Raw genomic sequence first — 23,249 nt, forward strand, 5'->3', positions numbered from 1 at the left:
GTCCGCACTGAAATATATCTGCCCTGCTAAATGAACTGTTTATCTGCTGTTATACCTCTGTGTCCGGAAGAGGCTGTTTTTGTTTTTTGAATTCATTGGACTTTTATGAAAGCAATAAACTGCACGTTTGGCCCAAACCACATTGCCTGTGTGAATGCTACCCAATGCGTAACTAATACCATGGATCCCTACAATTGGTGTTTTGGATGCAGGCGAAAAGTCCCAAAGAGCACAGGTGGTTGTAAACTGTAAAAATTTAATGTCATGGGTAAGGGCAGCCACATCATTGCAAGCACAGTCTGAAAGCACGGATGAGCTGTCAGGCCAGAAGGTGACATTGTTGCAGTGTCAGGTGTTACTGGTGTGGCTGAGGGGAGCCGTGAGAACTGTCAGCCGTCTGTGTAATAGAGTTGTGTGGAAGAGAACCGGGTTCTCCAATGTCAGGAGCGAGCTTCCCATAGCACCTCGGTATGGAGAGATGGAGTTGACCAAATCCCAGAACCAATGGACTGCAGCATTGTCCATCGAAACTGCTTCTTTGCTTACTCTGCCTTGAGTACTGTTCCTCAATCTGGCAAGGGGCCTCAGGCATGATAGGTGACTGTGAACGGTGTCCAAGTGACAGAATTTCGTGACTTGGTTATTTTGTTGACTCTGGTAGGGGCCGCACTTCCGCATGTGCTAAAGTGGTTGGGGGTAAGGTGTAGCCATGTAAACACTGTAACAATGCTACTCAGACTCAGAAGCGCAATGAGGTATCACAGGAACCGTTTCTATGTAAAAGACCAACTGGTTTATCTAATGCCTCATAAACCGCACCACAGGAAAACTTAAATACAGCCTTTGTCCGGCATAATATGAAACATAAAGCTAAGCTCGATTGGGTTATAGTCCAATTTCTAAGGCCATTAGTAATGGCACACAATCCTGGAGGTGTCCACACCTCCACATACAGACCATGTGTGAGACAAACCATTTTACAATGTGAACCACACCCAGGGGCAAAGATATGGTGAGCAGCTGTGCCTCCCAACTCCTCAGCTGCTCACATCAAACCTGGCCCTGTCATGGCCAATTCACCAATTTTAGTACTATGTGTACTAGAGCATTACTCCAGGTCAACATCACAGAGGTCTTCCATCTCTGTGATGCATATCTCCCATCCACTATGTGTCTGGCAGCCACCTTACAATGCCAAGAACTATCCAATGGACCAGGTCGACATACGTACAGACTGTGGTTTTGTGCCCCACAAACTGGAAGTGGTCAAGGACTAGTTACATGCTATTATTATTTGTCGAGATTTTCCCTGGTACTGGGGCTTACGAGCTAAAGCTGTAGCAATCAGTAGTTCGGTATGCTGCCAGGAATTGGCTGTGGTAACAAGGGGACACATGATGTAAATGGTGAATTTGCTTTCATTGTACTGGCTAGAGAGGAGGATGTAGTGTACTAAGCAGTGGCGTAACTACAAAGTTATGGGCCCCGGTGCGAACTTTGAAATGGACCCCCCTATGCCAAAATACACGCACATCTCCGCTCCGTACACCTCGTACACGCACGGCTCCGCTCACCTCGTACACATGCGGCTCCGCTCCGTACACCTCGTACACACACGGCTCCGCTCCGTACACCTCGTACACACACAGCTCCGCTCACCTCATACACACGCGGCTCCGCTCCGTACACACACGACTCTGCTCCGTCCACCTCGTACACACACGGCTCCGCTCACCTCATACACACACGGCTCCGCTCAGTACACACACAGCTCCGCTCACTTCATACACACGCGGCTCCGCTCCGTACAACTCGTACACACACGGCTCCGCTCCGTACACACACGGCTCCGCTCCGCACACCTCGTACACACACGGCTCCGCTCACCTCATACACACGCGGCTCCGCTCACCTCATACACACGCGGCTCCGTACACCTTGTACACACATGGCTCCACTACGTACACCCATGGCTCCGCTCAGTACACCTTGTACACACACACACGGCTCTGCTCACCTCATACACATACGGCTCCGCCCACCTCGTACACACACAGCTCCGCCCACCTCGTACACACACGGCTTCGCTCACCACATACACACACTGCTCTGCTCACCTCGTACACACATGGCTCCGCTCACCTCATATACACATGACTCTGCTCCGTACACCTCGTACACACACGGCTCCGCTCAGTACACCCCATACACACACAGCTGTGCTACATCCACCCTGTAAACCCTTCCTGAGTCCTGACCCCACGCATAAACTTACCCTCATCTAGCAGTGCACCATGACAACCAGGTCGGCAGAGTCCTGCATACACGAGGCTCCTGATCACGTGACCCCCTGACTCCTCCCCTCCTGTGACCTCATCACAGGTCCTGTGTGCAGCCATCGCGCCACTCACAGCAAGGAGCTGCACAGCCAATGAGCGGCTGCAGCTCTGCGATCGGGCCCCTAAACACTCAGGGCCCCGTCTCAGCTGCAACCCCTGCGACCGCGGTAGTCCCGCCCCTGGTACTAAGCACAGATCAGTATCAGTGCATGTGTAGCAGAGAATACAGGTTATAGGCAGTGAGTGTCATTGTAATATACAGGCAGCAGAGCATGTGTACTTTGGCCTACCTCGTGCTCTGGTAAATTTAAGGCCCTGTTTGCTGTGTGTATTGGTAGATGTAGATGGTACCCAGCCCCCCAGTTTTGGGCAGGGGGGCTATGTAGCAAAGTCGCGTAGCACTGCAGGGCTTGTGTATACTTGGTGTATCAGTCTGCTGGATGTTGAGCAGATTGGAGTTTGCTGCTGGTGAGTGATCAGCTACAAAATGACGTGCTAGGGTCCATCTCTGAATGGAGACTGCATGGGACAGCTAGGAAACCTGAGCAGTCTGTGTGTTAGAGCTGAAGAGAACCATGTGGAAGCCAGAGCCTGTTTAGTGTGAACTGTACACGGAGTTGAATACTTCTGTTTGCCTCTGGAATGTGCTGCAGCTTAGGGTGAAGGTGGGAGAAAGGACTGTAATCTGCTCTGGTGAGCCCAAACTGACATATGTGCCCTGCTAAATTAACTGTTTATTTTCTGTTATATCTTTTGTGCCCTGAAGACTCTGTTTTTGTTTTTTGAATTCCTTGCAGTTTTATGAAAGCAAACTGCATATGTTTGGACAAAACGACATTGCCTGTGTGAACACTACCGAATGCCTACCCGAGAGCGTGGATCCCCACATTATATATAGATATACACTCACTGGCCACTTTATTAGGTACACCATGCTAGTAACGGGTTGGACCCCCTTTTGCCTTCAGAACTGCCTCAATTCTTCGTGGCAGAGATTCAACAAGGTGCTGGAAGCATTCCTCAGAGATTTTGGACCATATTGACATGATGGCATCACACAGTTGGCGCAGATTTGTCGGCTGCACATCCCTGATGCGAATCTCCCGTTCCACCACATCCCAAAGATGCTCTATTGGATTGAGATCTGGTGACTGAGGAGGCCATTTGAGTACAGTGAACTCATTGTCATGTTCAAGAAACCAATCTGAGATGATTCGAGCTTTATGACATGGCGCATTATCCTGCTGAAAGTAGCCATCAGATGTTGGGTACATTGTGGTCATAAAGGGATGGACATGGTCAGCAACAATACTCAGGTAGGCTGTGGCGTTGCAACGATGCTCAATTGGTACCAAGGGGCCCAAAGAGTGCCAAGAAAAAATTCCCCACACCATGACACCACCACCACCAGCCTGAACCATTGATACAAGGCTGGATGGATCCATGCTTTCATGTTGTTTACGCCAAATTCTGACCCTACCATCCGAATGTCGCAGCAGAAATCGAGACTCATCAGACCAGGCAAGGTTTTTCCAATCTTCTACTGTCCAATTTCGATGAGCTTGTGCAAATTGTAGCCTCAGTTTCCTGTTCTTAGCTGAGAGGAGTGGTACCCAGTGTGGTCTTCTGCTGCTGTAGCCCATCTGCCTCAAAGTTCGACGCACTGTGCGTTCAGAGATGCTCTTCTGCCTACCTTGGTTGTAACGGGTGGCAATTTGAGTCACTGTTGCCTTTCTATCAGCTCGAAGCAGTATGCCCATTCTCCTCTGACCTCTGGCATCAACAAGGCATTTCCGGCCACAGAACTGCCGCTCACTGGATTTTTTTTCTTTTTCGGACCATTCTCTGTAAACCCTAGAGATGGTTGTGCGTGAAAATCCCAGTAGATCAGCAGTTTCTGAAATACTCAGACCAGCCCTTCTGGCACCAACAATCATGCCACGTTCAAAGGCACTCAAATCACCTTTCTTCCCCATACTGATGCTCGGTTTGAACTGCAGGAGATTGTCTTGACCATGTCTACATGCCTAAATGCACTGAGTTGCCGCCATGTGATTGGCTGATTAGAAATTAAGTCTTAACACACAGTTGGACAGGTGTACCTAATAAAGTGGCCAGTGAGTGTATAGCCATGTATAAGCAGGCTCCATGAACTAAACGTGCTACCATTTCCTGCAGCATCTCCAGACGTGTCTCCCAATGAGCATGTCTGGGACTTCTATTGCAATGGGAGCTGCCAGCAGTTGATTTTGATGATGTGTGCACCCAGTTGTATTCAGTGCAGTAGAACATACTTCAAACAACCATTAAGAACCTTATTTTCAATGTTGAGGTGTGTGTACAGTACAGACCGAAAGTTTAAACACACTTTTCAAAGAGTTTTCTTTATTTTCATGACTATGAAAATTATAAATTCACTTTGAAGGCATCAAAACTATGAATTTACACATGTGGAATTATATAATTAACAAACAAGTGTGAAACAACTGAAAATACTGTATGTCTTATATACTAGGTTCAAAGTAGCCACCTTTTGCTTTGATTACTGCTTTGCACACTCTTGGCATTCTGTTGATGAGCTTCAAGAGGTAGTCACCGGAAATGGTTTCCACTTCACAGGTGTGCCCTGTCAGGTTTAATAAGTGGGATTTCTTGCCTTATAAATGGGGTTGCGACCATCAGTTGTGTTGTGTGAATAAGTCTGGTGGATACACAGCTGATAGTCCTACTGAATAGACTGTTAGAATTTGTATTATGGCAAGAAAAAAGCAGAAATTAGGGTCAGTCAGTCCGAAAAATTGGGAAAACTTTGAAAGTGTCCCCAAGTGCATTGGCAAAAACCATCAAGCACTACAAAGAAACTGGCTCACATGAGGACCGCCCCAGGAAAGGAAAACCAAGAGTCACCTCTGCTGCGGAGGATAAGTTCATCCGAGTCACCAGCCTCAGAAATTGCAGGTTAACAGCAGCTCAGATTAGAGACCAGGTCAATGCCACACAGAGTTCTAGCAGCAGACACATCTCTACAACAACTGTTAAGAGGAGACTTTGTGCAGCAGGCCTTCATGGTAAAATAGCTGCTAGGAAACCACTGCTAAGGACAGGCAACAAGCAGAAGAGACTTGTTTGGGCTAAAGAACACAAGGAATGGACATTAGACCAGTGGAAATTTGTGCTTTGGTCTAATGAGTCCAAATCTGAGATCTTTGGTTCCAACCACCGTGTCTTTGTGCGACGGAGAAAAGGTGAACGGATGGACTCTACATGCCTGGTTCCCACCGTGAAGCATGGAGGAGGAGGTGAGATGGTGTGGGGGTGCTTTGCTGGTGACACTGTTGGGGACTTATTCAAAATTGAAGGCATACTGAACCAGCATGGCTACCACAGCATCTTGCAGCGGCATACTATTCCATCCGGTTTGCGTTTAGTTGGACCATCATTTATTTTTCAACAGGACAATGACTCCAAACACACCTCCAGGCTGTGTAAGGGCTATTTGACCAAGAAGGAGAATGATGGGGTGCTATGCCAGATGACCTGGCCTCCACAGTCACCAGACCTGAACCCAATCGAGATGGTTTTGGGTGAGCTGGACCGCAAAGTGAAGGCAAAAGGGCCAACAAGTGCTAAGCATCTCTGGGAACTCCTTCAAGACGGTTGGAAGACCATTTCCGGTGACTACCTCTTGAAGCTCATCAAGAGAATGCCAAGAGTGTGCAAAGCAGTAATCAAAGCAAAAGGTGGCAACTTTGAAGAACCTAGAATATAAGATATATTTTCAGTTGTTTCACACTTTTTTGTTAATTATATAATTCCACATGTGTTAATTCATAGTTTTGATGCCTTCAGAGTGAATCTACAATTTTCATAGTCATGAAAATAAAGAAAACTCTTTGAATGAGAAGGTGTGTCCAAACTTTTGGTCTGTATTGTATATAATTTATTATTATTATTATTATGGACCAATCATTCATTATATTTCTAAACAAATATTCACGATAATTATTGTCCTATTTATTGTGTACCAATTTATGATCATTTTTACCACCATCATGCTGATATGTTTATGCTCACTTTAAGGAGAAACTTCATGGACACACTAATCCTACTATTTGGCAATGTACACCATTATTTTTTTTTTGCACTTATCGCTAGGTTGCTTTTTCTGTCAGCCTTGTCAAGGGGCTCTTGATAACTTCCTGATAATGGTCTAAACAACATATGGTAAACTCTGGCCTGGGCAAATCTGGCCAACAGGCTGAGTATATTTAGCCCGCTCCCTCCGCCATCATTCTCCCACTGCATCAGACGTCTCAGTGCAGTGGGATAGATGACGTCATTACAACGCGTCCACTGTACCGAGCCGTTTAAAGGGTCAGAGGATGCACTGCAGAGACTGAAGCAAGGAGAGATGAGTATTTATTTATTTTTTTTATGTGGGGCCGATTATACTGAATGGAGCACTCTGTGGGGTTATTATACTGTATGGAGCACCATCTGGTGCCCATTATACTGTATGGAGCGCTATGGGGTGCCCAGAATACTATATGGATCATTATATGGGGGCCACTATACTGTATGGAGCACTTTGTGGGGGCCATTATACTGTATGGAGAACTATGTGAGGGCCATTATACTCTATGGGGCACTATTTGCGTGTCTTTATACTGTCTGGAGGGCTGTGTGGGGATTACAGTTGGGGAATTATACTGTGTTGAGGTGTACATACCGTGTGTGGAGGGTTGTTTGAGGGACAACCCCTTTAAGTTTGTTTCCATATGAAAAGGTTCATCGTTATATTTGTTTATAAGGAAAAACTTCCTCGATTATAGACATTTTCTTCATAAATATCAAGATTGGCCCCCGACTTTGTCTAAGCTTTTAATTTTGGGCCTCTGTGTATTTGAGTTTGACATCTCTGGTCTAAACGATCATTCACAGTCATTGTCATGTCCAGCGATCAAACAACAAGTGATCATTTTCACCTTTGTTGTTGATTGCATCATGTATGCTGGCATAAAAATTGTTTATTGTCAACACATCTTGTGCAAAGAGACATGTCACTTGTAATTGGGATTATTGAAACTATATGGGGAGGAGGAAAACCATGGTAGTTAAGGAAAAAATCATCATTATTAACACGTTCTACAAGTGAATAATCACCGATTGACTTGCAATATCATCAACAAGTGCTTGTTACAGGCAGTTTATCTGTCTTTATAAATGGATCCCTATTCTACTAGCCTTAGTCTGGGTGGACATCCAGGGGCTCCTTGTCCGTAAGAGACTGATACCTTGTGTAAGTGACAGAAGTGCAGCTACCGCAGATTGCCACCCAAGGATCCAGGGATTTATTCTCGGGTTTAGCACTAATGACCTTGACCACAGGACTTGTCGTGAAATTGGTGACCATGTGATGTGGCGTAAATGTTGTGCATGATGTGAGTGATTTTAGTCCGCCAGTGTTGCTTTGTGTCTATGGTCATTAGATCATTTCTGTGGTTGTAGAGTTTATGACCCTGTGCCTTTATGCATCATAGTCTCACTTTTTTTTTCCTTTCTACCTCGGTCTTTTCATGGTCTTTCCCATTCCCTCTGTGGGACACTTATGGATCTCATTCTTGAATTTCAGGTTTCTTTTTGGCAGCTGGCTTTACAGATGGAAGTGTACATATCTTGGATGCTGTGACATTGGAAGATGAAACCAAAGAACAGTTCAAGTACTCAAAAGGACCAATCACCCATGTCACTTTCTCACATAATTCACAATACCTTGCTACAGCAGTAAGTATCTGAGGAGCCATATATACATATTTAGGTTACATACTCAATGTTTCAAACCAAAACTTTTCTTTGTTTTTCAAAGAATTGTTTCTGTTTTTATCAAGGTACCATTATATTCTGTTCCATATTATATACCTTTCATAAGTGTAGTTAAGAGAGGGCCTGTATTATGTAGAATTTAATAACCGTGTGGGAAAACATGAATATATACAACATATTAGAGTCTCTGTGCACTTTTCTCACTATGTGAAACCGCAGCCCATTGTTAGCAAACCTTTCTTTCTTGACTGCACATTTTTCTAGAAAATAGCAAAAGATGGAAGGTTCTGCCCCAAGACATATCCTTGTGCCGATCCTGGTATGTTGCCACCAGTATTCACATTTTTTACAATTGTAATGTGTTTCACAATAGCTAACCCATGTAAGACATTTCTATTGTTTTACACAACTGATACAACTACGAGAAAAACATTAATTTAGGGCTCTTTCACATAGTGTTTTTATATCTGTAATGATAATAAGAATTGCTGCGCTGAAAACGCTGTACAGCCTGGGTTGTAATAAAACTGACGCACAGTATGTGAAAAATCCACAAGTCGGAGTACTCACTGATTTGTGTGCTGTGTACTCTCTGTAATCCGTCTCTCCATAGAGGCCAGTAGATGATAGCAGACTGTGCTCAATGCAGGGAGCGTCCTCCCGTTTGCATAATCTTAATTAAACAGTATTGGGTACAAAAAGGTTTTATATATAATATTTTATATACATTATTTATTGATATTGTTTTTACAATAAATAAATAATTCATTTTATTGGAGTAAGCAAATCTTTTTTAAAAAAAGGTTGTTTTTTTTCAAGCATGTTTTTTAAGCGAGTTTTAATATTAAATATCATAATAAAGTTTTTCATTTTTATTTTTCATTTTTATTTTATATACACAACCAAAAAATTATTATTTTTTTTTTCCCACATGGTGTACATTATTATGTATTTTACAATAGGTATTCAGTAAGGGATCTTTTTTATATTAATAGGCTTTCAAGCATGTGCACTCTGTTGCCAGCATAGCGTGGTGATACGGGGGGGTTATAAGGAGGTAGCGGCAGTGCAGCAACCAGACCTTGAGAAAGGGGGAAGATTCCCCCGAAACGCGTCGGAATTGGCCCCTGCACATGTCCGCCATTGCAGACCGGTGACGTCACCACTATACCACGCCCCCCACTCGCCACGCTACTGCATGGCGGCGCCATCGGCAGAGGCTGACCGCCATGTACTGCAGCTCCCCGCTCAGGGGGTAATTTAGGCAAAGGGGAGGATGCTCCCTGCATTGAGCACAGTCTGCTATCATCTACTTGCCTCTATGGAGAGACGGATTACAGAGAGTACACAGCACACAAATCAGTGAGTACTCCGATTTGTGGATTTTTCACATACTGTGCGTCAGTTTTATTATAACCCAGGCTGTACAGCGTTTTCAGCGCGGCAATTCTTAAATCATTATTGGTTTGTTTGTGTGGCAGAGCAGCACAATTCATCTGCCTGTTTGCCAGCTGCTTTAAACTAAGCTGTTAATGGATTAGGCGCTGGTGTGTTCATTTTTTTCATTGTTTTTATATTTGGTTGTTTATAGCACCCATCCAGCGATTGTTTATTTCAGTGCTGGAGTGGACTAATCCATGTTCCCTTCCCCTAGTATTATACTTACCAGCCATCTTCTTCTGCTCCAGTACCGCTCTAACATCTCTTGAGCCACAGCTTCTGACTGACTGAAAGTTAGAGGTGACGGTCACCAGCTCTCAATGTAAGTCTATGAGAGACTCCTTCTGGCCTCATTTTGGTTCTCATAGACTTACATTGAGTTGTGACTTCCAAATTGCCCAGCAAACACTGGCGCGATCCAGCAGATCACCACCTGCAGAAGACAATAGGAGCAACGGCGATAACAGATGAAGACCGCAGCTAGCAAGTACCATATTTTGCGGATTATAAGACACACCCCAAATTTTGGGGAGGAAAATAGGAATAAAATGTTTTTAATAAAATGTTGGTGCATCTGATAATCCGTTTTTACGATAGCTTACTTTGGGAGTGGCGTTGGGTCCCAGGTGGAGGCAGGAGATGCTGCAGGTCCGAGCCTGGTTGGAGGTGGTGTTTGGTGGTGGTAGGAGTGGGGTGATACTGTGGGCCCCAGGCTGGTAAGAGGTGTTCGGCGAAGGTAGGAGTGGGACAATTCTGTGGTCTCCAAGCTGGTAGGAGGTGGTGTTCTGCAGTGCGGGGCTCCGCTGACATTTTGTGAAAGCCTGGAGCCCCTGCACGTTCCATACTTTTCAGTGCGATGGACTCCGGGAAAATGGCCACCGGAGGTGGCACATGCGCCATTGAGATCTCTGGAGACAAGATTTTGGTGCCGATATTTCAATCTGCGCATGATCCGCCTTCGGCAGCCATTTTCCCAGAGTCCACGACAATGAAAGCGCAGGGGATTCTGGGCTTTCACAAAATGTTAGTGGAGCCCCCGCAATGCCAAACACCTCCTACCAGCTTGGGACCCGCAGCATCACCCCTCTCCTGCCGCCGCCAGAAGCTTCCTGCAGTAGCGCCCCTGGGACCCTCCTCCACTGCAGCCGGTAAGCTACATTTTTGGATTATAATTTTTTTGGGGGGGAAAGTGCATCATGTAATCCGAAAAATGCAATATTCTACTAGGTGCCGGGAACTTGTATAAGTGACACCACTCATTTGATAAAATAAAAAAGAGTGATGCTTTAGGCTGCATGAAATGTAAAATTTAAAAACGCCAGTATTTTTCTAAATGTAACCTTATAAGGTTTCTATATATATGTTTAGTGGAATTTTTCAGATGTCCATTGGTCTTGTGTCCGATCCCTCTGTCTCCTGACCGGCGTATGGCAGCTTCGTGTATTTCTATTAGGCTGTCATGCTTGAGTCGGGGAGACCTGCAGCCAATCCGTGCATTGCGGTCCGAGATCAGACTGAGATCGATGGACGCCTGCATGAGCAATTATAATCAATGGTAAAAACATCAGAAGTAAAAGCCAAACCCAGAACATGATTTTATCTAATCTGAGATTAACCATGGCTACATACCAGGAGTGGATGATAACCTGTGTATTCAGGACATACACTGCCAAGGACATGATTTTTTTTTATCTGCAAGGAATGATCGTATTAGCAATGTTCTATGTGTATGGAAGTGCGGCAGTCCGTTTAAACAGGCTATTAAATGACTGGCTTACATGTAGCCAGTAGGTGGTCATTTAACGGCTGCAATTGGGCTGTCTAAATGCAGCCTTACAGACGCATTAAAAATTCAACCCCCACTACAAATTAGGTTCATGTCAAAATATATAAATGTTTGGTTGTTTGCAAAGAATCAATCAAACAAGAACAAGCTCAACCCAACTAATGCAACAAGTGGTTTCTCCAAAGTGTACACAAAATGCCACTGCAGACTAAAAATTATTCTATCCCTTCCTGACAAGTCTTTATTTAGTGCTTTTGGCTATTATGAACTGCTGCAAGCGTGATGCATAACCAGTCGCCAGCTTCTGGTAATGTTCCTGAGGAATCTTAGCTATGGGTAATGACCACTAGTTGACAAGTATTATTGGGTTGTCAAGAAATTGAGCAAAAAGTTAAGAGAAGAGATCATTGCCTTAGGGTATGTTTCCACAGGCTTTTTCCGGCAGCGCTTTGGACGCGGCACGTTACCGCTCCGTCCGAAGCGCTGCCGGCTTTTCACGCGCAGTGATTCCGCATGTGTTCATTGAACACATGCGGAATCACTGCATCCTATACATTAGACTGTGTTATTTATCTTGCAGAGACTGAGTGTCTCCGCAAGATAAATAGACCTGCTGCAGTCTATAAAGACGCGCCACATGTCCGGTTACGCAGGGCTGCCACCTGTATCTTAGAATGCATAGTGGAGATGGGATTTCATAAAATCCCACCCACTATGCTGTAATATGTGGATGCTGTGGATTGGACGCTGTGGCTATACGCAGGGTCCAATCCGCAACAAATACTGAACGTGGAAACATACCCTTACACAAACAAGGAAAAGGATAAATCGGCATTAAAGAAACACTATCACAACTATCTGGGCATGGCAGAAAAGAAGAAGCTGTCACCGCCTGCCACCATATTCCTGAGGCAGCAGTTGTAAAAAAGCCCATGAGTGATTGCAAAAGACTGCAAAAAAGATCTGCTGCGAGATTTGGTGTGATGGTTACGTGTGACTGGACACACTGCCTCCTGCAGGGCGAATTTCTCTGATACATGTGACCCTGGATACACCGCCTCCAGTAGGGCGAATTTAATTAATATAACGTGCAGCCAGATACACCGCCTTCAGCAGGCGAATTTCAGAATTACACGTGTATCTGGATACACCGCCTCCAGCAGGGCGAATTTAAATAATAAAGGGAAACACCAGGGAAACCGATACAATGGAGGGCCCTGCGATAGGGAACGGGGATGTGGAGACCTCCTGCACTCCCCTGAGTCAGTGTCTCTACACTCCTGACAGTCCCTTTGCAGGTTCCACACCTGGCGACGAGCAGGATACCTAAAAACCCTAGCCCTTTCTAGTGAACACACACAACACACACAAAAGGAAAGGTACAAACAGGATAACACCACTTAGCTTTGCTCTGTCGCTCTTGCTCCCAGCAACAGAGTCCAGCACCAGAATGCAGCTTTCCTCCTGAAGCTATAACACCAGAGCTCCCCTGAGCTGCCAGGAACTCCTCTCAGTAGTTCCTTCCTCCACCAGACTTGGTTGGAAATGAGCAATATCACCAACAGTGATTGCAACACCTGACACTCTTTTACAGGTCAGAGCCAGAGCAATCACACCGGCTTTATAATCACGTGCACTAAACTAAAGTAACCAGAATGCAATGACCCTAATGGCCACCGGGGGCAAAACTAGAACTGAAACCACCACAGTGCAATGACCCTAATGGCCACCGGGGACAAAACTAACTAAGCACAAAACTTAAGGAAAAAAAAAAGGTTACTTGTGCATTTATCTGTCATAATCCAACCTGGATCATGACATTTGGTGACAAAAGGCACTGGCATTTGTTTGATCAGTTGGCTACAATATGCTCAATACAATATAAATTAGCCACAGAAGTTCTGGGATTCTTTTCTATGTAGAGATAAAATATTTCAATTTGTAACTATGGATCAGTGGTATGTCTGGAGGAAGAAGTATGAAGTATGCGCTAAAAAAAAACAAGTCAGATTGTTCCACAGCTTACCCTATGTTGATATCTCCGTTTGAATTGAAATCCTCATGGTTCATCTGAGTGTGTAGGGTGCATCTCAGCCCAACAGGTAGTCGAACAGAAACAGAAATTGGCTTGTCTAAAGAATCAGTTGCATACTAAATATGTTGGCTGATGGGACCTGTCTCCTGTTGTCTCATAGGGGACAGAATAAAAATATGTGAAGGTTGTGATGACGTCTGGACTGCCTTTGGATTACTCCTGTTGCTGAAAAGAACATCTTACCTACAGTGAAGCATGATGGTGGCTCTGTGATGCTCTAGGGCTGCTTAGTGTTCTCTCTCACTGGAATCCTGCAGCATGGGGAGAGCAAGATGGATTCAACCAATTATCAGGGAATTCTAGGAGAAAACTTCTGTGAGAAAGCTTGGGCGTCAATTTACCTTTCATCAAGACAGTGATTCCAAGAATATCTCAGAGTTCATCAAGACATGCATCAGAAGCTCTGGAAGTGCTGGAGTGGTCATCATAGTTGACTGACTTGAGCCCCCTTAGAAAATCTCTGATTAGAGTTGAAGGTGGTTGCACAACACAATCCCAAGAAAATTAGTGACTTGGAGGGCATTTATCATGAGAAATTGGCTAAGATTCCTCAGGAATCATTTTCAGTAGATCATAGCAGCCTGAGAGGCTCTGCTAATTTTTAAAAAATGTTTGTGATTTAGGGATTGATTAGTACGGAGACTGCAGTATTAGGTAAAAGTGGCAATTTGTGTTGAATTTGGAGAAACCGCTTGTTATATTAGATGTGTTGAGGCTCTTCTTGGTTATTTGGTTTATTGCAAACATCAGGAAGTCTATAAATATTGTTAATAAACTAAAACTAAAATATTCTGTCCTAATTTACTACAGGTGTTGAAAATTGTTAGTTACAATTGTATTTTAGTCCTCATTTCTTTATCTAGACAAAACACTGCGGACTCCGATGGTAAGCCACACATTGCAATATTACAGTCTCATGCCACTAGTGTTCCTGTAGGTCATATATGTCTGTCACATGCCTCATGTGCAGACTCTAAGGATAGGCAAACTCATACGAATTGTATGGAAACAAACTCCAATACATAATCTTCTAGGATCAAGACTTCACAGTGACACTATTACAGCAAATGAAACCAACTGGTGGAGGAAGTGCATCCTGGGAATACTTTGCCAGATATCGAAGCCACTATAAGCCTATTCAGAATTTACTTTTCGGCATACATCTGGATAGCTATGAACCAAGGCTCCTATCACTTGGCATGGATCGGATGTTGGTTAGTAGAATTGATGTATCTTCCTTTAGACATTATCCATCTAACTAATGATCCATCTAAAGCTTCTGTTACATTTTTCCTACAGGTGGAGTATGATCTTACAAACAGCAGTAAAGACCATATTATAATTCAGAGCAATGACCGTATAGACCAGAGTGCCATCCCCCAGTGTGTAGTATGGTATCCTCCTTTCACTAAGGAAAGCTTTATTCTTGTAGCCAATGATGAGTACAAATTGAAACTTTACAATGCAACGACTAAAATGTGCAGGTAAGTAGTGAAAATTCTCTCCCTGTCTAATGTTAAGTAATCATATTTGTCATGCAAGAACGTGGAAAGAATTTCCTACTCTACTTTGATGTGATTCACTTCTAATTTTGTCAAGAAATAAATCACCAAAAATAAGTGTTGTAAACCTGGAGTAACCAAGTAGCTACAAGTAAGCCATCCTTCACTATCCATGTGTTTTCGTAAGGTGCGTTTCATAGCTGCTCTTTAACCTTTTGCTTGATGTGATACATTATGTTACTCCCACATAGGCTATATGTCATGTCCGCCATGTCTGTCATGTCCGCCATGTCTATTTTGCCTCAGGAACCCCTGGAGCGATGAGCTTGCACATATCATGTCTGCTGTCCTGCATGTTCCCTAGAGCAGGGTGCACACTCACCTCATGACTGTTGAGCTGCGGGATGCCTGCGTTTCTGCTCTGCCTTCTGTGATCGTCTCGTCATGTCTAGAACCCCTGATCATGTGTCCTTCCTATGTTCCAGCAGAGGCTGGTTCTGCATTCATCTCTGCATGTCTGGAACTCTGATCATGTGACCTGCCTAGGTTTCAGCACTGGTTCTGCAATCATCATTTCATCTCTGGAATCCTGATCATGTGACTGCTCCCTGTGATCCTGGAGGATCTGAACTGGAAGTTCTCCCCTGGTCCTGACCCGGAAGTGGAGGTGCTAATGCCCTATATCAGACCGCCCCTTCCTATGCTCAGGGCCTGAGTATTGTGTTGCTTCCCTGCATGGCTGCTTGGTCTGCCGGGTCGCTCCCGCTATTCTGTGCCCTTGCACTTTGCTCTGTCGAGCGTCTCTGCACACGCTCCGTGCTCGTACTCCGTCTCTTGTCCCGTGCCTTGTCTTATGTTTGTCCGTTGTGCCATGTTCGTCCTTGTCCTGCTTGGACTTGTAGTCCTTCTGTTATTCTCTGCCTTGCCTGTTTCTGCCATGTCTTGTCTTCGCTATGCTCTGCCTTGTGTTTTCTGCTCTGTTCTCTGTCTCTGCCTGTTACTCCTGCTCTCTGTTCTATGGTGCTCTCTAGCACGTTCCCTGGCTAGTCCCAAGGCTTTACCTTGGCCCGGCTCTGGGCTTCGGCCTACGCTCCGTTGCTAGCTCTGTTCCTTGCTCTGACCTGACTCCGTGTTTCTGCCTATGTTTCCGTTCCTGGTTCCGTATTCTTCCTATGCTCTGCCCTGTTTCTCGTCTTGCCTTGCTTTGCTGCTCCGTGTGCCCTTTGCATGTGCCTGGCCTTCCTAGCCTTCTGTTTGTGCCTCAGCCGTGCCCACCCTAGCCATGCCCGTCTGCTTGTGCCTCATCCGTGCTCGTTGGTCAGTGACAGCTTGTCGCCTGCCATGCCTCAGCCGGGTTCGCTGGAGTCTTACCCGTCTGTCAGTGCCGCAGCCCGATCAGCTAGCCAGTGCCCCATCCGTGCTCCCTTGCACCTCACGCTGTTTCTGCACTGTGCTCTACGTGCTCTCTATAGCACGCGCAGGCCTCGCCTGCCCATGGCATACCTCCCCGTGCTTCTGTAAAAGTGCGCGCAGGCTTTGCCATGTCCCCTGTCGTGCCCTCTTGCACGCACAGGCCCTAACCCTGTCCTTGAACCCTAACCCTGGCGTGCCTCTCTGCACGTGCAGGACTCTGCCTCGCCTGACCCTGGCGTGCCTCTCTGCATGCGCAGGACTCTGCCTCGAGTGACCCTGACGTGCCTCTCTGCACGCGCAGGACTCTGCCTCGCCTGACCCTGGCGTGCCTCTCTGCACGCACAGGACTCTGCCTTGCCTGACCCTGGCGTGCCTCTCTGCACGCGCAGGACTCTGTTTTGCCTGACCCTGGTGTGTCCCTCTGCACGCGCAGGCCTCCGTCCTTGAGTCTGACCCTGGCGTGTTCCTTAACACGCATCGTGTTGCTAACCTGTCTTGTCTCCTTGCATTGAACCCTGGTTTGCCTGCCGGATGCCCGGAACCTGCCGATCGCTGCCAGAGATCGTAAGCCTGATGACTGCGGCCTGATGTCCGCAGCCTGATGCCCTGATCATGTCGATCGTTGCCAGATGTCCGGAGTCCGATGCCAGCATGCCTTTGCCTACCATCTTGTACATACCATGTCTTGGACCCTGGCGTGTCTTCTACGCACGCACCTTGCCTTGGACCCTGGCGTGCCTCGCACCCTGGCGTGCCTCCTAAGCACGCACCCTGCCTTGGACTCTGGCGTGTCTCCTAGCACGCACCCTATCTTGGACTCTGGCGTGTCCTAGCACGCATCCCTCCCAGGAACTCTGGTGTGATCCCTAACACGTACCCTGCCTTGGACCCTGGTATGTTTTCTAGCACGTGTTATGCCTGGAACATTTGGCGTGCCCTTGCACGCACCTTTCCGTGTTTCACTGTTTGTGCCCTGCACCTGATTCCCTGTTTATGCCTTGCACCTGAATAAAGTGTGTAACCACGTTTGCTGAAGAAACCCTGTGACTTCGCTTTGTGTTTCGTATCCTGTCCGTCCTGTTGCCAGACACTCAATAGTGTCTCCCTGAGCTGGCCGTCTGGTCCAGCTGCTGTGGAGGCTCACCCCCTTGGTCTTGCCCCTGACACTCCCTGTATAGGGGGTGGGTTCTCACTAGGTCAGCTCACCCTAGGTGGGTGGGTGCCACGGCCCAGAGGGTCCACTCTAAAAAAGGAAAATTACTCAGCGTAAGCTGACGCTCGTCATACTATATCTATTATAGAGTTTCCACAATGTCTTTGGTGCTGATCCACTGTGGATTTATCTCAGATTTTACTCTTTGCATTGCATACGAATGTCAAATACCCATCACTGCAATTTGCTTTGCAGATTATTTCTGTAGCATATAGACAGTGTCCACAATCCTGGTAGTAGAGTTGAGCAAAAAGATTTGCAGAACCCTGGTTCGGTCGGTTGCCACTTCACTAGTCCGAAACAGGGCCCTACAAACCTCCTCCCTCCTCCCACCTGTCACCATCACTGGCACCTTTTCTGATTAGTAGTCCATACATGATGTCATCGTTGTGGTGTGATGCAAGTGTAGGAGAGAGAGCCCCCCCCAGTGTAACCGGGCCGGAACTAAGGGGACTGTCAATAAGGTTCCCAGGGGATCTGTTTCCGGGGGAAGTAATTACAGGATGGGCCAAAGACGATTCTAGAAAGTGTGGGGGTGGAGCGGTTATAAAAGCACAGGAAACCAGCAGGGGGCACTCGACAGGGAGAGAGGCAAGGAGCAGGAAGCAGGAGCCTAGGTGGCGCTGGAGAGCAGGAGTGAGTCAGCGCCTTCCAGAGAGACAGGACGGGGGCTCACCTGATCCAAGCAGATGACGGCACGGAGCGACGCAAAGAAGAGACGCAGACCTGAGACCCGCAGCCGCCGCTGCCCCGCTCCATCCCACAGTTGCGGCCTGTGCACCGCCACCCGCAGCCACCACTGCTTCGCTCCGTCCCGCGGCCCATACGCTACCACCCGCAGCCACCACTGTCCTGATCCACACCACGGCTGCAGCCCAGTTGCTGCACCCTGCGGCCGCCACTGCCCCGCTCCATCTCGCGGCTGCGGCCTATACGTCAAGGCCTCCGGCTGCCACCACTACGCCTCCGAGAGGGGCCCCAACGCTGAGGAACTCTCTTGAGGCCTGTTGTGCCCCTTCTACACCTGGGCGTAGGAACACCCGAAGCCTGCGACAACGCCTCCTCGGCTGGGCCCAGCGGCTGAGACGCCGAACGGACATCTCCCGGACAACAACTCTGCAGGACGTCAGAGAAGGCTAAGTGACACTCCGTTGGTAGTTAATTATAATTCCAAGACTCGTAGTTGGCCATACCGCGGCCATATAGTTGCCGGCACTGGCCGGATAGTTTAGATCGGGTTATTTGTGTGAATTATTTTCTGACTCCCTGCATGGAAAACTATTGTCAGCTTACCAGTTATCCATACAACCCATATATAAAGGTTGAATTTAAGCTTGCTCCGTCTCGTCACTGCATCCTGCGTACCTGCGAGTACCACACAAGCATGATGTCACGCTGGGCATACTTATCAGAAGAGGTGCCGGGGAAGCCTTTGGATAGGAGGAGGATCCAAGGGGTAACATTTCTCCTTGCAGAGAGCGACATGTCAAGCCTGACATGCCGAGATGAAGAAACTTTTAAGGGTTGGAGGAGGTTTGCAGGGATCTGGTCTGGCAGCCATGGACAACCAACATGGCCGGCGTACCATGGCCCGGCAAATTTTTTTAAGTAATATGGATTGTCCATTTTAGAAAACCAGTTCCTATCCAAGCCAAGTTGGTGTGCATTAGGGTGACCGCAAAAAATCGATGTCGGAATTTTGTCCGTCTGGACCCCACAAAACGATTCCCCTTTCCAGATATTGAGATAGCCAAAATTTGAGCTCGATCAAACGACGTTAACCCGTGCCGCTCGTCGCTCAAAGTTTGAAAAAATCCAAATTGAGGTATTTTAAGATTTAGGTATTTTGCATAGTCTGTTAGACTATAAAGAATGTGACAACAACATTGCAGAAATAGCCCTGACCAAATTTTCGAACCATTTGTGGTATTTGAATGCAGAGTTGGTGGGATTATCGTTTTTTGATCCCACCATTACAGACAATGAAAAGTTGTTAATGGCTAATAAATTGCTCAGTAGCACAGATGAACCATCAGAGCACGCTAGGGTTGTAAATCCAAAAGTTAGGAAAGAAAAATTAAGAGGTAGGAAGTAACCGACTTTAACGACCTTCTGACAAAAGATGAAGAACAAAAGCAATATGTCCTGCAAGTTGTAAGCAAATGCCGAGCATTATATTCTGACATTTCAAAAACTACTTTAACAAAAGCTCTAGAATAGATTAGATAACTATGTAAAATTATCAACTCCTGTAGGTTAGCGTGCTCTGATGGTTCATCTGTGCTACTGAGCAATTTATTAGCCATTAACAACTTTTCATTGTCTGTAATGGTGGGATCAAAAAACGATAATCCCACCAACTCTGCATTCAAATACCACAAATGGTTCGAAAATTTGGTCAGGGCTATTTCTGCAATGTTGTTGTCACATTCTTTATAGTCTAACAGACTATGCAAAATACCTAAATCTTAAAATACCTCAATTTGGATTTTTTCAAACTTTGAGCGACGAGCGGCACGGGTTAACGTCGTTTGATCGAGCTCAAATTTTGGCTCTCTCAATATCTGGAAAGGGGAATCGTTTTGTGGGGTCCAGACGAACAAGATTCTGACATTTTTTCCCCCCCTATGAGATCCGGTCACCCTAGTGTGCATGTACCCTGCTCTTTATTATTGCCAGCTGCAGGTTGTTCCAGACAATGTCTAGGTAAACTTTAAAGTTAAAAAAAAGTGTCTCATTTAGCACACAATCAGTTAAATTATTATGACTGGGCATTGATTTCCTTTGCCACTCAAGGGAGCAATGATTCATTACGCTTCATTAGTCCATCACAGTAAATAACTGCAGACGTATCTAGCGCTTGGGTTTTGGCTGCTCTTTAATGTTACACTTGTTAGTGAGTAGGAGGATGAGTAATCCAGCGCATGCAAAACATTCTGCCCATATCTTTTCATATTTATACTGAGCTTGTGGAATGTTTATTATAGACGTCCTCCTTATTATAGAAAACAGCTTCCTTCGTTCCAGATAAATGTTTAGTAGGAAGTATTGTCACGGATGCTGATGGAGCAGAATACTAATGAATTCACCCAGCTACCGCATGCATTTACAAATGCGGGAAGGGCATTTAGGAAACCTCAACGATTTCTACAGCCGCTTGAAATAATTAATTTGCCAAATATTCTGATGTTTACTAAAAAGATCATCTCCTAAAATATTGTATTGTAATATTGTTTTCTCTGCAGGAAACATCTGAAGTGATATGACTCCTGAATCCATTATTAGGCTGGGGTCACACTAACCGACGCAAAATACGGTCCGTATTTTACATGCGTAATACGGATGAATGACCCCTAAATAGTGCTCCGTATGTCATCCGTAAGCAAGGTGTGGTCGCGTATTTTGCGCATGTCAGCATCCGTATGTATAGTAGAAAACACCGTGTGCACTACTGTAGTGGTGCCAAGTTAGGTTCCCAAACCATATATGATAAAATGAAAACCTGGCACTCAACTTAATGCTTGGTGAGGCAGTTTATTGTAGTACCAGAAAACGTTTCGGTCAATATAGACCTTCATCAGTTACATGCTAGTATGTTTGAAAGTAGCTTGAAGGAGGACGCTTTTTATGTTATTCACTGATAAGACCAGTAATCAAATGGTCAGAATGCTGCTGTAACGCAGGATAATCTTAATAGTTGAAAATATCAGCGCAGCCTGGTCCTCCTGGACATGGGTAAACACCACTTGTCAGTCAAGTGGTGTTTACCCACGTCCAGGAGGACCAGGCTGCTCTGATATTTTCAACTATTAAGATTATCCTGCGTTACAGCAGCATTCTGACCATTTGATTACTGGGGTTATCAGTGAATACGCGGGGCGCCTGAAAACTTCGAGGCCCACCCATGAAATCTTTTTTGCATGGTCTTGTTTTGCAATGCAATATGTTATTTAGTTAGTTGAATGGTCTCATGAGCAATCTGGGTTTATTTTGATTTTTTTTGTTCCGTTACAGCATTTTAAAGTTGGGTTGCAAGGCTGAAATATGGAAATGGAGAAGTTGGCAAAGTTCACACATCGGCTGCTGCAATTCACTCCTGTGGTTTCCAGCTGCTTCAGCACCCACCCTATTCCCCTGATTTGGCTCCCTCGGACTATCACCTATTCCCACAGATGAAAAAGAACCTTGGTGGAAGGTAAAATTGCAGCCATTGCAACAGCCGATGTGTGAACTTTGCCAACTTCTCCATTTCCATATTTCAGCCTTGCGACCCAACTTTAAAATGCTGTAACGGAAACAAAAAAAATCAAAATAAATCCAGATTGCTCATGAGACCATTCAACTAACTAAATAATGTATTGCTTTGCAAAACAAGACCATGCAAAAAAGATTTCATGGGTGGGCGCCCCTCGTAACATAAAAAGCGCCCTCCTTCAAGCTACTTTCAAACATACTAGCACATAACTGATGAAGGTCTATATTGACCGAAACGTTTTCTGGTACTACAATAAACTGCCTCACCAAGCATTAAGTTGAGTGCCAGGTTTTCATTTTAGCATCCGTATGTAATCCGTATGGCATCCGTATGGCGAGATTTTCTCGCAGGCTTGCAAAATGGACATTTAACGGTTTTGATGCCTGCTAACTATTTAAATCAGCAGCCTACACCCTATTTATTGGCTCTGGAACAGGTGGCTGCCTCCATTCTGTCCATTTGTGACCTTGTCTCGACTAGGTGTGTTTGTTGTATGTGCAACATGGCAAACAGTCTGAGTTTCAACACAACTGAGCAGGTTCTCTTCAACTGGCTTTTGTCACGCCGCTTTGGTCACCCATACCCAGTGATAGTGGATCCGCGGAGGAGGAGAAGCATGTGGGTCCATCCACTTTTGAGACAACGACTCGCAAGAGGTCATTTTCACGGCCTCTGTTCTTCTCTGTGGACTCATCCAGAAAAATTCTTCCAATATTCTCGCATGAGCCTGGACACCTTTGATCTATTGTTGGAGACAGTGCGTCCTGGGATAACATTTCAGGACACAAGGATGCGCAAAGCTATATCTGCAAAGGAGAGACTTCTACTCACATTACGGTATGTATTCCTCAACCACATTCTCTATGTTCATGATGTATAGCTCAAAGTATGTTTCGTTTCTTCTTTGTTTTACATTTGTTGCCCTCATCTTTGGCCAGATATCATGGACATTTCATACCCGATTAATATGTGTAGTATTAAATGTCTAGCAAATAGGCCTTATTATTTGAAAAAGGTGTGTGTTTTAACAGATTTAAAGTGATACTGTGTTCTATTGATATAGCTCTTATTTATCAATTTTCTTAATACAGTTTTTCACCTTTTGTGGTTATCCAGCTTCCTGTCCACTGGCCTGTCGTATGCCGCACTCCATCATGAGTTTCTCATTGGAAGATCAACCATTTCGGGCATAGTGAGGTCTGCATGTGGTGAAATATGGTCAAGACTCCATCAAGTCGTCATGCCCGAGCCTAGGATGGAAGACTGGTTGAGGATCTCAAGGGACTTTGAGGAGCAATGCCAGTTTCCAAATTGTATTGGGGCCCTGGATGGGAAACATATCCGGGTGCGTAAGCCGCCCAACTCAGGCTCACAATTCTTCAA

General features: G+C 45.7%; 1 protein-coding gene across 1 annotated transcript in view; it reads left to right on the forward strand.

Annotated features, from left to right (window-relative positions):
* CFAP251 (cilia and flagella associated protein 251) overlaps positions 1-23,249 on the forward strand; it is a 128,958-nt gene that overhangs the window by 56,243 nt on the left and 49,466 nt on the right. The window contains exons 14-16 of the mRNA XM_073585997.1: positions 7,972-8,123; positions 14,518-14,697; positions 14,783-14,967. Of these exons, the coding sequence (XP_073442098.1) occupies positions 7,972-8,123; positions 14,518-14,697; positions 14,783-14,967 (517 nt within the window). The remainder of the gene's footprint in view (positions 1-7,971; positions 8,124-14,517; positions 14,698-14,782; positions 14,968-23,249) is intronic.

The sequence above is a fragment of the Dendrobates tinctorius genome, unplaced genomic scaffold, assembly GCF_039654945.1.
Source record: "Dendrobates tinctorius isolate UK_male_01 unplaced genomic scaffold, ASM3965494v1 ptg000090l, whole genome shotgun sequence".
In the NCBI taxonomy this organism is placed as follows: Eukaryota; Metazoa; Chordata; class Amphibia; order Anura; family Dendrobatidae; genus Dendrobates; species Dendrobates tinctorius.